Source organism: Apodemus sylvaticus, chromosome 4, assembly GCF_947179515.1.
Source record: "Apodemus sylvaticus chromosome 4, mApoSyl1.1, whole genome shotgun sequence".
Taxonomy (NCBI): domain Eukaryota; kingdom Metazoa; phylum Chordata; class Mammalia; order Rodentia; family Muridae; genus Apodemus; species Apodemus sylvaticus.
The window spans coordinates 113,247,312-113,263,052 of NC_067475.1; the positions used below are offsets into that span (position 1 = coordinate 113,247,312).

Here is a 15,741-nt window from a genome sequence, read left to right on the forward strand (position 1 = left end):
GCAACCTTCGGCCCGGGGTCACATTAAAGCCCATTCAGCCACTGTTTGGTTCTGAGTTGGTTGCTCTGATGCCTGAGCTGTCACTTGGGACCTTAATGTTTGTTGGGAAGTTGGGACATTGGTAGTGACTCTGGGGGCTTGGCACTTTTTCCCCCCAGAGTTCTCTGCATTTCCGGGACCCCAGGTTGAGAGGTAAACTAACTGTGTCTCCTTTTCTTTCCTGGATAGCGGCAGGCAGGCTGTGGCTTGCTAGGCAATGCGTCGCCATAGCTCCAAGAGTGGAGTCGCTCTGCCTCCAGTGGGCCAAGGTCCTGATGCTTGTCAAATGCTCACCCGAGCTCAGCTTGGCCAGGATCCCCCACAGAGAACCGTGCTAGGGGTGTTGACTGAAAATGAGCAGTACAGGAGGGCCTGTGGCCAGGTAATGACCCAGGAGCACCAGGAAATGTGCCACAGAGAAGGCTTGCTGTGGCAGTTTGTGTGTGTGTGTGTGTGTGTGTGTGTGTGTGTGTGTGTGTGTGAGAGAGAGAGAGAGAGAGAGAGAGAGAGAGAGAGAGAGAGACGCTGGGAAGAAGTCTTGCTGTGGCAGTGTGCATCTGTGTGTATGTATATGTGTTCACTCACACATGCACCTATATGTGTGTGTGTGTCAAACACCTGGAAAGATGCTGTGGAGAAGGAAGGCTTGGTGTGGCAGTGTGCATGAGTACGTGTGCGTGTGTGTTTGCACGTGTGCGTGCGTGCGTGCGTGTGTGTGTGTGTGTGTGTGTGTGTGTGTGTCTATGCACTCATGAACCACTGCCTGAATGTCAGATACATTCGGAAAGATGCTATGGACAAAGAAGGCTTGCTGTGATAGTGTACATGTGTACATGTGTGTGTACTTGTGTACATGTGTGTGCACATGTGTGCATATGCATGTGTGGGGATTGTTTGGGTTAAATGACTCAAAGGCTAGTCAGAAAGAATGCAGTTATGCTGTACGATAGCCCTGGAGATGCTCTGGGCCAGAAAGGTGTTCAGTAGGAGCTAGGCCACCACAGATTAATCAGGGAGAGCTTGTGTTGTGTTCAGTGGGCACACTGTGTGTACCAGGATACACCAGCTGACTTTAAAAAATAAAGGTTGCTTCTAGAACACGTCTCTACCACTACAGACTAGGAATGGACACTGAGATACTTACTTCATTGTCTGCTCCAGGTTGACTAAAGAATTTTCCATTGAAGACAGAAATTCAGACATTTAAGAGAAGAAATCTCAATCTGCAACAGTGATTTTTTTTTTTGAGATAGAAAATAAAATCTCCCCCCGAGCCGGCTACTAGACAAACCCTTGTAATGATGCTTCAGTTCTGAAGTACAAGTCTATGGAACCCAGTGCTTACAAGAGTCCAGTCCAGAAGTACCAAATGTTCTGGTAGAGGCTCGTCAGAGGCCCCTCAGCTGCTGCCTCGAGTCCACTGCATTTTGTTAGGATGTGATCTACTGATGTTAGAGATGCCCAGAACGATGTTTAGGGTCAAGTTAAATGAAAGTAGTTTAAATAGAACTTGACTAGCAATGCTTACTTCTTTAAACTTACAACCTGAGACCTGAATTTATGAATTGGAACCGGTGTCTGTACTAAGCAACCTTGTTTCACATTCACACCTGTGCTGCCTGGAGCCAGCCAGTGCTTACCTGGCCCCCTCTGCGCTCCACCACACCCTCTACTGCCTGATTCCCATTCTTTTACTTTTTTTTTTAACCTGTTTGCATTTTGGGGGGGTTGATTTATTTATTTAATTAATTAAAGAAATATTAAATCATAAATAAATTAAATAATTAATAAATTTAATTAAATAACTAAATAATTTATTTATTTAAATAATTTGATTTCCCAATTACTGTGTATGTACAACCGTGCATGCATGTTGTATGTCTGCGAGAATGCGTTGCCACAGCATTCATGCGCAGGTCAAAGGACAAGGTTGGAAGCTCCTTCTCTCCTTCCAGGACTTGAACTCAGGTCCCTGTGCTTGGCAGCAAGTATCTTTACCCCTGAAGTCGTCTTGTTGCCTTACCCCCTTAGTCTTCCACAATTCCTGCTCCTTCAGAATGAGGACTAAGATGACCACCTGATTTCTGAGAAGTATGCTGTAGCCCAAACTTCTATCTTTCTCCCCACTCCAGGGAGTAGGGGGCACTTAGTACAAGCTGGCTTTAACCTGATAGGTAGCTCCACATGGCCTCAAGTCCAGGAGCCTCCCTCCCCAGCTTTCCGAGTGCTGGCTTCACTGGTTTGTTCATGTCTGGTTAGCAGCTAGAACCCTTCATGCTTCCCTGTGCCGCCCCTGTCCTGTTCTGTGACTGTTGTGTCCCTGCTCTTGCACCTGTGTGAGGCACCTCAGGGCCTCTTGGCTCTCACGGTGCCTCTCAGACAGCTTCCCTTTCTCCAATTTCTCTTCTCTTTGGGATCAAACCCAAACATGTAGAGATGTGTGGAACTCTGTGCAGCTACTGCCCCAGTTACACCAAGATCCCTTGAGAATCAGAGATCTCAATGGGATGCGCATTCCACCAAGGTGACAATGTGGGATGACACCTCCGTGGCATTCCTATTGTCTATAAGAGTGATGTGCCAAGAGAGCACAGTGGGTTTGTCAGCTGGATGCTCTCTGTTTCTGGGCCTTCTCTTGCTTATTTTTTTTTTTTTCCTTTCTTGATACATTGACACCTTTCACATAATTGGCCATTCTTCCTTCTTTGAAATTATTTCTTCTTGCTCAGTGTGGGGGAACAATTATTTCTCTAGATGTGTTATACTCCACATTGCCTCTCCCCGATACATTGTCCATGGCACACAGACACACAGACACAGAGAGACAGAGACAGAGACAGAGACAGAGACAGAGACAGAGACAGAGACAGAGACAGAGACAGAGGGAGCAAAACTCAAACCCAGTAGTAACATGAGTCATGTGAGTCATGGCTGGTTGTAACTTGTCTCTTGGGATTTTTTTCCTAGCATTTTTTTTTATTACAAATTGTTTTTCTTAGTGAATGTAAGTTTAACTTGCTCCATGGAAAGTAAATTCATGGAGAGACATAGGAACTGGAAAGTGGCACCCAGTAAATACCAAGATACGTACAAGCAAAATGCTCACAGTGGATGACAATGGTGTCTGAAGGAGCCAAGGCCCAGCCTAAGGCTGCGCTGGCTCACCTGGCTTCCATGCACAACTCTCCTAAGGCTGCCAGTTGTGAGTGTTCACTAAGACAGGGACAGGGCCACCATTGTTTCCATTCTTGCTGTAAGAATAAAGAAGAGCAATGACTTGGGAAAATTTCCCCAAGAGTAAGGGTGTTATTATGCAGACAGATTTTCACACCATGTAAGAGCATTTCTGTAGCATAGAGTTCTGAAGCTGTGAACTTTTCTTGGGAAGGAAATGGAAACTTTTTGAGCAGCTGCAACAAAGAATTAAGTATTTAAATGGAGGGCTGGAGGGATTCAATCGCTAGGCATCAAGGGTGCTGCCAAGTCCTTTTTTTTTTTTTTAGGATTTATTTATTATTATAAATAAGTAAATACACTGTAGCTATCTTTAGACACACCAAAAGAGGGCATCAGATCTCATTATGGATGGTTGTGAGCCACCAAGTGGTTGCTGGGATTTGAACTCAGGACCTTCAGAAGAGCAATCAGTGCTGTTATCCACTGAGCCATCTCGCCAGCTCCGTCCCTTACCCCCACCCCAAGTTCTTATAAAACACTGCAATGCTCTAGATGTAAAGGGCAAATTGCAATTTTCCTCTTGCACATTGTAACTAATCAGCTTTCTAAGGGCATCACGGCTCTTCTTGCTTTCACAGTCGTGAATTCTCTTAATACCCATGTAAGGAAGATGATGAATTTTAAGCAGAACTCTTCCCATAGGCTAGATGTGAATAAAACAAAAGGGGAAGTTATATTCTCAGATGTTCCATATTTGGAATTAGATGGCCAGCTTAGATATTCCTATTTAGAATTTACTCTCCCCTTTCCAAGCCACGTGGCTTCATATTACTCCCAGTGGGTGGCGCCCTACAGAAGGTGTGACACTTTTTTTGTTTTGTTTTTAAGGAGATCACAACAATCAGATGTTTTTCTGGATCAGAAAATGTCTTCCCTGCAGCTGGAAAGAAAGGGCTCCCTGACCAGGGGGTCAATGAGCCAGCCAAGCATGGGTTTGATATCTACATGGATGACCCGGAACAGGGGGACAGAGACAGCTGCCCAGGGAGAGAGGGCATTGTATTTGAGGATGTGTATGAAGTAGACACCAGCATGCTCAAGTCAGATCTCCACTTCCTGCTGGATTTCAACACAGGTAATCTGGCTCCCCTAGGGCTGTTGGTGCCCTGTGCTCACAGCCCTCTGCCACGTTCCAGTAGAGTAGCTGGCATTGGAGACACGAAGTGATGACTGTTCACAACTTCCTATGAGGGTGAGTGCATGTGATGAGCCTTTAGTGAATCACTTATCTGACCACATTGCACCTCTGCAGTTTCCCCAATGCTGGTTGACTCCACCACCCATGCCCAGTCAGAGGAAGCAACGGATGTTGGTTCAGATGTGATTAACGTAACGGAATATGCAGAGGAGATTCACCGCTACCTTCGAGAAGCTGAAGTGAGTTTCCCAACCTTGGGTTCATTCTCTAGATCTGTCTTCATATTACAAGCTCTTAGCCATGGCCATTAGCAAGTGGCATCAATGTGAGATCTTTAAAACATAAGAAACCTGTAAAATAAGAAAGAAAGAAAGAAAGAAAGAAAGAAAGAAAGAAAGAAAGAAAGAAAGAAAGAAAGAAAGAAAGAAAGAAAGGAAGGAAGGAAGGAAAGAGAGAAGGAAAGAGAGAAGGAAGGAAGGAAGGAAAGAGAGAAGGAAAGAGAGAAGGAAGGAAGGAAAGAGAGGAGGAAGGAAGGAAGGAAGGAAGGAAGGAAGAATCAATGACTCTGAGCCCAAGTACTTAGGCTAAGAGATGCTCAACTGATGTCATAATACCAAATATCAAATACATACATGCTTTCTCTATGGTTCAAGTATCGGAGTTAAGTACTGGGGAATAACACATATCAATGTTTTCCTCTTGCTTTATACCAGCTCATTCCATGACAAAACCAGAATCTCATGTTTTCTCCTCCTTATTGTGTGATAAAGATTTATTTGGCTGGGAATCAAAAATCCTCCTAGTCCTGGTTCCTGAAATTTCTCCACAAAATAGGAACAATACTAGGGAGTGGGTCTTTGCTAGTGCAACCATTTGAAGAACTACACTCTTTCCTCCACCAGGTAAGACACAGACCCAAGGCTCACTACATGAGGAAGCAGCCGGACATCACGGAGGGCATGCGCGCCATCCTGGTGGACTGGCTGGTGGAGGTTGGGGAAGAATATAAACTTCGCACGGAGACCCTATACTTGGCTGTCAACTTCCTGGACAGGTTTCTTTCCTGCATGTCTGTTCTGAGAGGGAAATTGCAGCTTGTCGGGACAGCAGCTATTCTCCTGGCTTCGTAAGCGTTCTTTCAGCTTGTGAAATGCCACCTGTCAAAACACTTGATTTAGCCCCCTCCATTTATTGAAGAAATTTAATACCTACAATTAAAATGATCCGAGCTCTTTTAATAAAAGACCATAATTTTCACAGATTAACCAAGGAAATGAATCTTGCCCACACGCTCACTCTTCAGGTCAGATGTTTGAAATTTGTAGAAAAGAGTTCACTATCACGACTGAAGCAGTCATCAGCTGAGATTCAAGATGAAACTCTGTTCTGCCCTGTAGTCTCTTGGCTGAATTTTAAGACAAGCAAAACTATTCAGAGAGTTTTGGTTTCATAATACTGTGGTACTGATCTGTCAAATAGCACAGAGTAACAGAGCTTGCTCATTTTGTTTGGTGGATGAATGGTTAAGCTGGTTCCAGTTCCTGTCAATGACTCCTCTAACAACACCTAATCGAGTGGGAAAGGAGATATGGGTTGTGGCTAAGTTAAACTGGCTTAAGTGGTCTGTTGCTAGGTGGTAGTTTCTATTCTTCTAGCCTAGATATCTTAGTTATTAATGTGTAAGAAAAAAGGGGGAGGTGATTATAAAGAAAGCAGAGGGAAAGAAGGACAATAATGAAATTATATTGTTATTTTTCTCTTGGCTATTCAGTATCCTTTGCTAATTAATGAAGTTGAATAGTTGAATATGATCTTCAGAAGAAAATCAAACCCAAAACAAAAAACAAAACTAAAACCATTAAAGCTATAGTTTTTTTGATATTGGTTTAATCCTAACATTCTTCTCACAAAGTGACCCAATATCTATTCAGTCAACGGGGGTCCAGCAGAAGCTTGTGCCCTTTAGACTCATTCAGTGTCTCCAAGTCCCCAGCCTGCTACGATTCGCAGCAGTTAGTATAACATGTCCCTGTAATACTCTCTTGGACTGAGAAAAAGCTCACACTATGTTTACAGCCCTACACAGTTCTCTGACAGTTCTGTGGAAATGGGAGTTTAAAGGGAATAAGCCTTCAGGGCCTTCCAAGAGAGCAGGAGCTGGAGACGTGTGTTCCAAACTTTCACCCCTGATAATTCTTCATTTCCCCCAGGAAATACGAAGAGATCTATCCACCTGATGTGGATGAGTTTGTCTACATCACCGATGACACGTACACAAAACGACAGCTACTAAGGATGGAGCATCTGCTACTTAAAGTTCTGGCATTCGATCTGACCGTTCCAACCACCAATCAGTTCCTCCTTCAGTACTTGAGGCGGCAAGGAGTGTGCATCAGAACTGAGAATTTGGCCAAGGTATGCCAGGACTTCCAGGATCAGCCACCTTCCCAACCATCCTCCACCTCTGCCCCTCTCAGGTTTCCATCTCTGTAGAGATGAAAGGCGATTGTCTCTAAAAACGTGACGCCTGTTCACAAGACGTTGCTGTTGATGGTACTCTGGTAGGTCACAGTCATGTGACCCAACTATCGAAGATACGTAAGCTTGGTGACTGCTCCATTGAGAAATTCAGACCATAGGCAAGCAGTGCCTTTTAACTTGGGAGCAAAATGAATGTGCTGAGTTTTGTTTGGATCTTATTCTAATTCATTAAGAAAATGAGGTATTACGAAATTCGCAGCCATTTTGACTTAGAGATATTTATCTGAAATTATTAACATTCTGGCTTGGTCAATGAGCTTGCCATGGGATATCTGTGATACACATGCTATTCAAAGAGTAATAAAGATGACCACAAAAATCTTCCTGCATTCTTCTGACATGTCTCCAAGGACATTGCTTGAGCTTGCCTAGCCATTACTAGCTTTAGTATGGTTGTGTCTTTGCCTTCTGACTAATGGCTCTTCCTATTTGAGATGTGAGCTCAATACTCCCTTATCTGACCACCATAAAGCCCGATCTACTAGCATAGATCTACTAGCAAAGAAAAGTAACCTATCATATATGCTATGTGAGTGAGCTAGCGTATTGGAACATCATCACAACACAAACATTAGTCAGTTGAAGGACAGTCAGAGCAACTATGAAATTAGGACTATGCCTGGCTCAAGATGTTGGCTGGTCATTAGTTTCTGATGGAATTAAAATAAGTCGCCAATTGGTGACTTTGGCAATTCCAGGTTTACTGACAATTTTAGTCAAATTGGACCTTGCTCAACTTTCTAACTCTGCTGAGATTTTCTCTCTTGTGCTTAGTATGTTGCAGAACTGAGCCTTCTGGAAGCTGACCCATTCTTGAAGTATCTTCCTTCCTTGGTTGCTGCAGCAGCTTACTGCCTGGCAAACTATATTGTGAACAGACACTTCTGGGTAAGGGTTCTGTCTTCTTCCTAGGTAAAACACATTCAAGGTTCATACCAAATCTGTTGAGTGAATTCAAGGTTCAGAATGGGCACAAGTCTTATGAGGGAAAGTTTTTTTTTCATGATAACTGGTTGTCATGACAACAGACCACAGCTTGTTTCTGAGTCTTATAGACCAGTCACCATGGCTTTGATGCCATGGCTTTGCTCTGTGGGAAGCAGAGATAGCACAGAGTCAAGGAGATGCCAGGAAAGGCCTGGCGAACTCAGTGCCCAACAATCTGCACAGAGGACCTTGAGGCTTAGCCATTGGCTATCCCAAGCAAAAGTTGATCCTAGATAGCTGGGGTGGGGCACACCTATATTATAAGTGCCTTTGAGGTGGAGGCAGGAGGATTGTGAGTCCAAGTCCAGTCTGGGCCTCTCAGGGAGATCATCTCAATAAAACAAACATTAGTAGCATTCACCCTCTGTGACAACAACAACAACAAAACCCCCAAATTCAGTAAGGACTGCTAGAGGCTCTCAGAGAACATAGCTGTTAGTGTTTCTTGCCCCAGAAGGCAGCAAGATCAGAAACATATCCCTACATTTTATTCTAAATTCTCTCTGGAGAGCTAAAAGAAGTGAGGTATCTACTTTTGTTTCTTATGATACTAGATAAATCTTTTTAAAAATGTATTTGTGTGTGTATGCACACATGTGAGAGGGAGGGGAAGAGAGGAAGGTACGGAAGGAGAGAGAGGGAGGGAGGGAGAGAGAGAGAGAGAGAGAGAGAGAGAGAGAGAGAGAGAGAGAGAGAGAGAGAGAGAGTTATGCAGGCCAGAGGAGAACTTTTTAGGAGTTGGTTTTCTCCTCCTACCAAGGGTTGTCTTTTGACTAGGAATCTCTCATAGTCTACACAAATTAATTAAGAATCAGTGAAAGCCCTGCCCACAAAGGCAGAAGACGAATGCTCAGGTTCTGCCCACGATGGTTACAGCTATGCACCTGCCAGTTTAGAACTCAGGTTGTCTCTATTACTAGGGTAAGGTTTCTAAAGGAAGAGGTTATAGATCTTTTTAGATGGATATACTTGCTCACCAAGAACTAAATTCCCTTCACTTCATAAGCAGTTATGCTCGGATTTCTAACCTCTTATAAAGTTACGTGAAGCAAAATTTCCTTTTCGTTTCAATTAGCCAGAAACACTTGCTGCATTTACGGGCTATTCATTAAATGAGATTGTGCCTTGCCTGAGCGAGCTGCATAAAGCATGCCTCAGTATACCCCATCGACCGCAGCAAGCAATCAGGGAGAAGTACAAGGCTTCGAAGTAAGTGGGCACTCTCCCCTCCTTGCTTTCTGGGTTGTTGTGGAATCAGAACAAAAAAAAAAAAAAGGAATAAATTCTATCCTCCATTAGGTTAGAAAACAAGGTTGCTCGATAATCAAGAAAAAAATTTTAGAAAGCTCTAGCTAGACTCACAGTCTGCCAACATTTGCGATTATGGCTTCCCTCAGACCGCTAGAGGCTTTTGGCAGCCTGCCCGGCAGCCTTGGCCCTGGGCTGACCTGGCTGTGCTCTCCTTTCAGATACCTGCACGTGTCCCTCATGGAGCCGCCTGTAGTTCTTCCCCTGCAGTGAAGGGCACAGCTCATCGGCCACGTCAGCAGGCTTGCTCTGGGCTGTCACAGGTTTCCTCAAGTCGGGCCAACTAATGTCAGCTGTACATGACACCTTCAACGTGTGAATGTTAGGTTCCCTTAGACTTCAGTAGTTTCTAATTTATATAGATGTAGACAAGTATTTTAGAAGAATAAACAACTTGCTGTATGGCCGTGTGTTGGGCCTCTTTACTAGTCGGCATGGCTGACACTCACACCAGGTCTCTTAGTTGTGGCAAGTTATATACATATCATGGCTGCATCAACACACTCCCAAGTTGGTTGTATAAGCATCACACGCCTTGATGATTAAGTGCTTTGAGACAGCCGAGCCTTTCCTAGCTTGTGAAGCTCTCTGTAGACTGAATAGGAGAGAAGGGCCAGCTCAGAGGACTATCATGGGACCAGAGCTGCTGCCCAGATTCCCGCTACAGCCTTGGTCAGCAGAGCAGCAAACATCCAAGAATCTCTAGGTTCGAGTATCTTTTGGGGCAGCACAACCCACGATCCTCTCTCGCCCAGAGGCATCATGGCCTTTTCTAAAGGGCTGCCATCCTGTCTGTCCAGTTGGATTCGGGTAAGCATCAGTCATGAGTTTTAATCATAGAAGATACTTTGGGAAATGGCAAAAAAAAAAAAAAAAAAAAAAAGTAAGCTAATCTACCAAATGACACTTTCAGATAATGAACCCAACACCTCTATATTTCCCCTGGGAGAAATACATCCTGAACTTTGCCTGGGGGTGGGGTGGGGGTGGGGTTGGGTGTGAGAATGAAACTGAGTGAATTTCACCAGCTGGCTTCAGTACCTTCCTTGCTCCTCCCATCGGGGCTACAGCCTCTTACTGGCTGCTGCCCATATTCAGACACACCCAGAAGGATGCTTTGCTGACCTCAGCCTAATCAAGTTGACCAGCAAGAATAACCATTGCACCTACTTACCGAGACTGCACAGTCCCCACAGGCTGCCCTTGGATACCGTGCAGGTGAGAGTCTAGGAAGCAAAAGCGACACAAGGCAGCCACCTCTCTCCCCGGGACAGGAAGGGAGAAGAAAAGGAGTTTCTCAGGATTGTGTGGAGCTTGCTGGAGATGGACTTTTAAAAATTATGCTGCAAACCGGTGGGTTTTGGGGTATGTATGAGCCTTCTGGGCCGTGTGCCCCTTCCCTGAGGAGAGGTCTGTCTCTGGATCAACTCTGGGGGCTCACCTCAGAAGGTTCTGTAGAGGGAAATACAGGAATGATATGCTTTTTATATAGAAAATATTAGGTAGGTTTTTTTTGGGGGGGGGAGAGACATTTTATAGGTTTTAAGCTCTATTGAAATTTTAAATAAAAAAAAAATACAGCTACAAAAGGAACCAAACACATTAGGCTCATATAAAACTGACAAAGAATAATGAATGCTATATCAGGTATTTTATGAAGGCTTTGAAGAAGCTCACAAGCCACTGCAAGGGTCAATCATGCAAGGTCACCCTTTCAAAGCTTTGATGGGGAAATCAACGCGTCCTAAAGCATTTTGATATTCCAGCTATAGTCTTACAGGCAAGACCTGCACCAGAATTACATTCTCTGTGCCAGGGGCCTACAATCTCATTTCCTAGCCTTCCCAGGGCTGTTTCCCCTCTCCCTGAGTAGATGCTGAGTTTCCCAGCCAACCGCTCGCACTTGCCAAGAGCACCAGCAAAATGCCTTTCCCTGTGCGGCCCTGGAGACAGCAATGGCAGCTGATTCTGACTTTTGCTGCGTCCGCCCCTTTCGAGATTTAAAATCTGAGCCACTCTGCCAGGGACGGCTCCTTTCTACTCTGCCCGTTTGCCCGCTGACCGCTTACTCTGTGAGGTGTGCATCCTGAACTGGATAGTAACATCTGGTCCCAGTGTGGATCGAACCCAGTGGACTGTCTTTACTGGCACAGTCTTTTTTAGGATGCTTCTTCAAGTATAGACAAGTCCTTGCAGAACTAGGGCATCCACTTGGAATCATTCTGCAAAGGACTTTTTTTTGTTTGTTTGTTTCTAAATGTGGATACAAAATGTGGCTTTGACTGTAGGCCACAAAGCCACGCTGCAGGGCACAGGTCTGAAGTTATAACCTGGTCCATTGCTGTCAGCAGTGCGCACCAGGACGTCTCCATTCCTGCACACACACCCACTGACGGAGAAGAACTGGGCCTCAGCCCTCACTTCCCCATTTCTTTGCTGTGTCCCTGAAATACTTTATTTTAAAAATAGCACGAGAGCTGTCACCTGTGTGCTCCCACCCAGCTTGTGAGTGAGCGGCAGTTATCAGCAGGCCTCTGCCGTTACATCTTTATTTGTTGAATCCTGCACTGGTCAGGTTCTTGCACGGATTCCTTACAAAGGAAAAGATGATACTTTAAAGTCAAACATACTGCTGGTCATTCATGTCGTTAGTAGCTTTGGTGAGATTTTTCTTTCTTTACTTCAGATAATTGGAGTCTGATAATAAAATCTTATTTAAGATTTTGTATAATGATATGAGCACAGAACGGGGCTCTATGACTGACTGATTTGCCTGCTCCTGTGATCTCTCGCCATGTTTCTACTCATCCAACACTGTCCACTGTTTGCAGCCTAGGAGATGCTTTGGGCGGGGCTAAGGGTGTGGCAATGCAGCCTCTTCTACCCAGCCTATCACTTCACACACACACACACACACACACACACACACACACACACACACACACATATACACACATGCACACACATACACACACATCCATACACACACACATACACACATATACACACATGCACACACATACACACACATCCATACACACACACACACACACACATACACACTTGTTCAAGGAAGTTGAGCGTGACTATAAGCTGAGTGCCCATTGGCATGAGAGCCTCATGGTACTAATGAATGAGAGAATGACGGGAACCACATTTGTTGGGTGCATATCAGGCGTGAAGTCCAAGATGAGATGGCTTACCCATGTGGTTTGTTTGCTAGCATGCTTCTGCCCTCCTTGTGTGCTTTCTGTAAAAACTACAGAATACAGTGGGCACTCCATGGCTGAAGAGGGACCCAGCCTGTGGCCTGTTGCGCGCATTCTGACTGTAAGGAAGGGTCCCAGGGATACGAATCCTAAGCCCATGAAACATCCTGGTTCCAGGGAGAACCACAGTGTGTGACATAGTATCTGCCTTAGTTGCCATTCCATTGCTGTGAAGAGACACCATGACAGCTCTTACAAAAGAAAGCGTTTGACTGGAGGCTGGCTTACGCTTCAGAGATTCAGTCCATTGTCATCATGGCAGGGAGCGTGGCCGTGTGCAGGCTGAAGTGATGCTGGAGCAGGAGCTGAGAGTTCTACATCCACAGGCAGATACTGTGGCTAGCATGGGTGTCTGAAACCTCAAAATCCATCCCCTGGTGAAAACTTCCTGCAACAGGGCCACATCTTCTAATCCTTCTTATCCTATGAAAGAGTTCCACTCTCTGGTGACTAAACACTCAACTATATGAGCCTGTGGTGAGGGCTGCTCTTATTCAAATCCCCACAACAGGTCTCTAGGATCTGCTTTCACCCTGACAATGGATTTTTTTTTCCCTCACCCTGCCTTAAAGGGTGTAAATGAGTTTGGGCAGTGAGGTAGAAGTTTCTACAATGTTTTTCACAAATGACTATGAGGCTTGACAAGTGATTTTTGAGAACCAGCCAGATTAATGAGAGGGGGAGACTAGAAGGGAAAAACATAGGCAGAGTCCAGGGTAAATGGCTACGAGGCTTTGGAAACTGAGGCAACGCAGAGTCTGTGAATAGACTGTCCTTCATAAATTAAAGCTTTTCAAGGCTTGACCAGCTGGCCCCATGTGCCCAGGCACTGTCCAGGCTGGGTGTTAGTGTAGGCTCACACTGCACTCATCTCCAGAGCTATCCCCGCCCCTGATTCTGTTGGGCACACATGTAATACATTGCCCCTGACACTGTGTCACATTGAATGTCTTGTAATTGGTTATTTGTAAGAAGCTAAGCCTTGAAAGACAGTAAGTCTGGGTCTGACTACCAAAGCCCAGGCCCAAGTACTAAAAACAATAAGTTGTACAGTCACATGCAAGCCCAGAGCAGAAGGCTGTGATCTCCAACTCCCAACAAGACTGCCTTCAGGCATGCCTGTCCTTCTGCAAGCAACTCAGACTCAGTAGTTTAAAAAAAAGAAAGAAAGAAAGAAAAAAAAGTGCCCTTGAGTGTCCCGTGGCTGCCCAGGATCAACCTAAACTGCAGATCACCGCTGGAGTGAACATCTGGGCTAGGTGCTGAGAGGAAGAAGCAGGCGTGACCTCAGCTCATCTAAGCTCAGCCCTACTGGAAAGGATTTTTATGTCCGCGGCTCAGTCTGCCATGGGAAGAGAATAGCATTCATACAGCACCTTGCAGAACTGAGTGCGCGTGTCAGACTCCGCCTCCCACTCCTCTACAGCGTTAGGGACTCGGTAGCTGTTATTTGGGCAGATTACCTGGAAAGATGTGAAGAAGATCCCAGCAATCTATTTTTCCTAATGATCCCTGATGTGAGACCAGGAGCATCACTCCAGCATGGCCATTGGTAGTGGGGCACTGGCTGCATTTGGGTAAGATGCTAGGTTCGCCATCCCCAGATCTCTATAACTCACTGAATTATTGATATTTGGTGCCATCCATCTCCACCTTGTGTTAGGAAGGGAGCTCTTGTCTCTAAGTGACCGTCTTTCTTTAGGAATCTTCATGTGGTTCCTCTGGAGCAGGTGAGGACAGAGGAAGAATGTGAGCGTGCACCTGTGGTGGTTTATATAGGCTTGGCTCAGAGAGCAGGACTATTTGGAGATCTGGCCTTACTGAAGTAGGTGTGTTGCTGTGGGCATAGGCCTTAATTCCCTTGTCCTAGCTGCCTCCTGGAAGTCAGGCTTCCACTAGCAGCCTTCAGATGAAGATGTAGAACTCTCAGCTCCTACTGCACCACGCCTGCCCGGATGCTGCCATACTCCCTTCTTGATGATAATAGACTGAACCTCTGAACCTGTAAGCCAGCCCCAATTAAACGATGTCCTTATAAGAGTTCCCTTGGTCATGGTGTCTGCCCACAGCAGTAAAAGTCTAACTAAGACAGCACCTTCTCACTGCAGGAGCTAGTGTGTGGAAGTCAGCTCTATGCTCTGCGTTTATAGAGATTATATCTTTGATATTAAACACTTCAGTGTCTTATCATGAAGGAGGAATTTGATCAGCACTTGCCTGTTTTCAATTACTAGATCCATCTTTGCTGTTTCTGACATCTCCTGATAACATTTTTCAAATGATCTACTTTTAGACATTAATCTCTTCTGAACAGAACATTGCTATGTGAATGAAGCGGGCGTGTTAATTACTTATTTCTTTGTATATATTATAAAAGAAAACTATAAGATGTAACATGATGAAAATGTTGACCCCTACCAGATATGTGGCTCACTCCATGGAAGTCTGTGATCTGGGATTCACCCAACTCTGTGGAAAACTTTCTAAAATGTAAAGCAAGTGGACAGGAATCTGGGGGAGGGGTGGCTCTATTGGTAAAGAGTTGCTGGGCAAGTGCGAAGACCTGAGCCTCCATCTCCAGAACCCACATAAATAAGGGCTCATGCGGCTGTAATCCTACCTAGATAGGTAGGCAGAGGCGGGAGCCTCCGGGGAGCTTGCAGGCTAGCTAGCCTGGTGCACAGCAAACATGAGACCCTGTCTCAAACATGGTAAAAGGCAAGGACTGACACCTAATATTGTCCTCTGACCCTGACACGTGTGCTGTGGTTTGCACGTGTGCGTGCACACACACATGCATGTGCGCACATAAACACAAAAAATATGTGGTAACAAGAATTCACTCCATCATATGTATGATACTCAAGGACATCTGAGACAGAAGCTAGAAGGTCAGTCACAAGCTGCAGCTTTCCTTGACAGTGACACTATCTTAAGAGGATTTAGGGCAACAGAAAGAGCTCACAGATTTAAGCCTTGGGAATAATAAGACAGCACTGCCCTTCAGCCTTATTTTGGTTGCTCCATGTCCCCCATCAGACACTGAAAGCAGGAGCTGGGGAAGAGGGAAGACTGGCATGTCTTATAGAGATGGACGATCTGATGTGACAGTCGTGACATTTAGGGCAAGCACAGTCCTGGGGGAGGGTGCTTAAAGTTAAGGTGACTCATCAAACTACACAGTGGAGCTCTGTCTGCTGACTGGTCCCACCTCTGTCCTCA

The 15,741-nt window shown here is 45.2% G+C and overlaps 1 protein-coding gene across 1 annotated transcript; it reads left to right on the plus strand.

Moving 5' to 3' along the window:
• Positions 1–256: 256 nt before the first annotated feature.
• Ccna1 (cyclin A1) lies at positions 257–9,463 on the plus strand. The gene is made up of 8 exons (XM_052178724.1): positions 257–421; positions 4,105–4,351; positions 4,529–4,653; positions 5,317–5,540; positions 6,625–6,829; positions 7,730–7,843; positions 9,018–9,151; positions 9,412–9,463. The coding sequence occupies exons 1-8, from the start codon at positions 257–259 to the stop codon at positions 9,461–9,463; spliced, it is 1,266 nt and encodes a 421-aa protein (XP_052034684.1).
• The last annotated feature ends 6,278 nt before the right edge of the window (positions 9,464–15,741 follow it).

What these genes read in the sequence shown, in the direction of transcription:
- Ccna1 (XM_052178724.1), top strand. Translation starts at nt 257, where the DNA reads ATGCGTCGCCATAGCTCCAAGAGTGGAGTCGCTCTGCCTCCAGTGGGC. An exon ending in GCTACCTTCGAGAAGCTGAA is followed by an intron (nt 4,654 to 5,316) that starts GTGAGTTTCCCA and finishes TTCCTCCACCAG; the next exon opens with GTAAGACACAGACCCAAGGC. An exon ending in GCAGCTATTCTCCTGGCTTC is followed by an intron (nt 5,541 to 6,624) that starts GTAAGCGTTCTT and finishes CATTTCCCCCAG; the next exon opens with GAAATACGAAGAGATCTATC.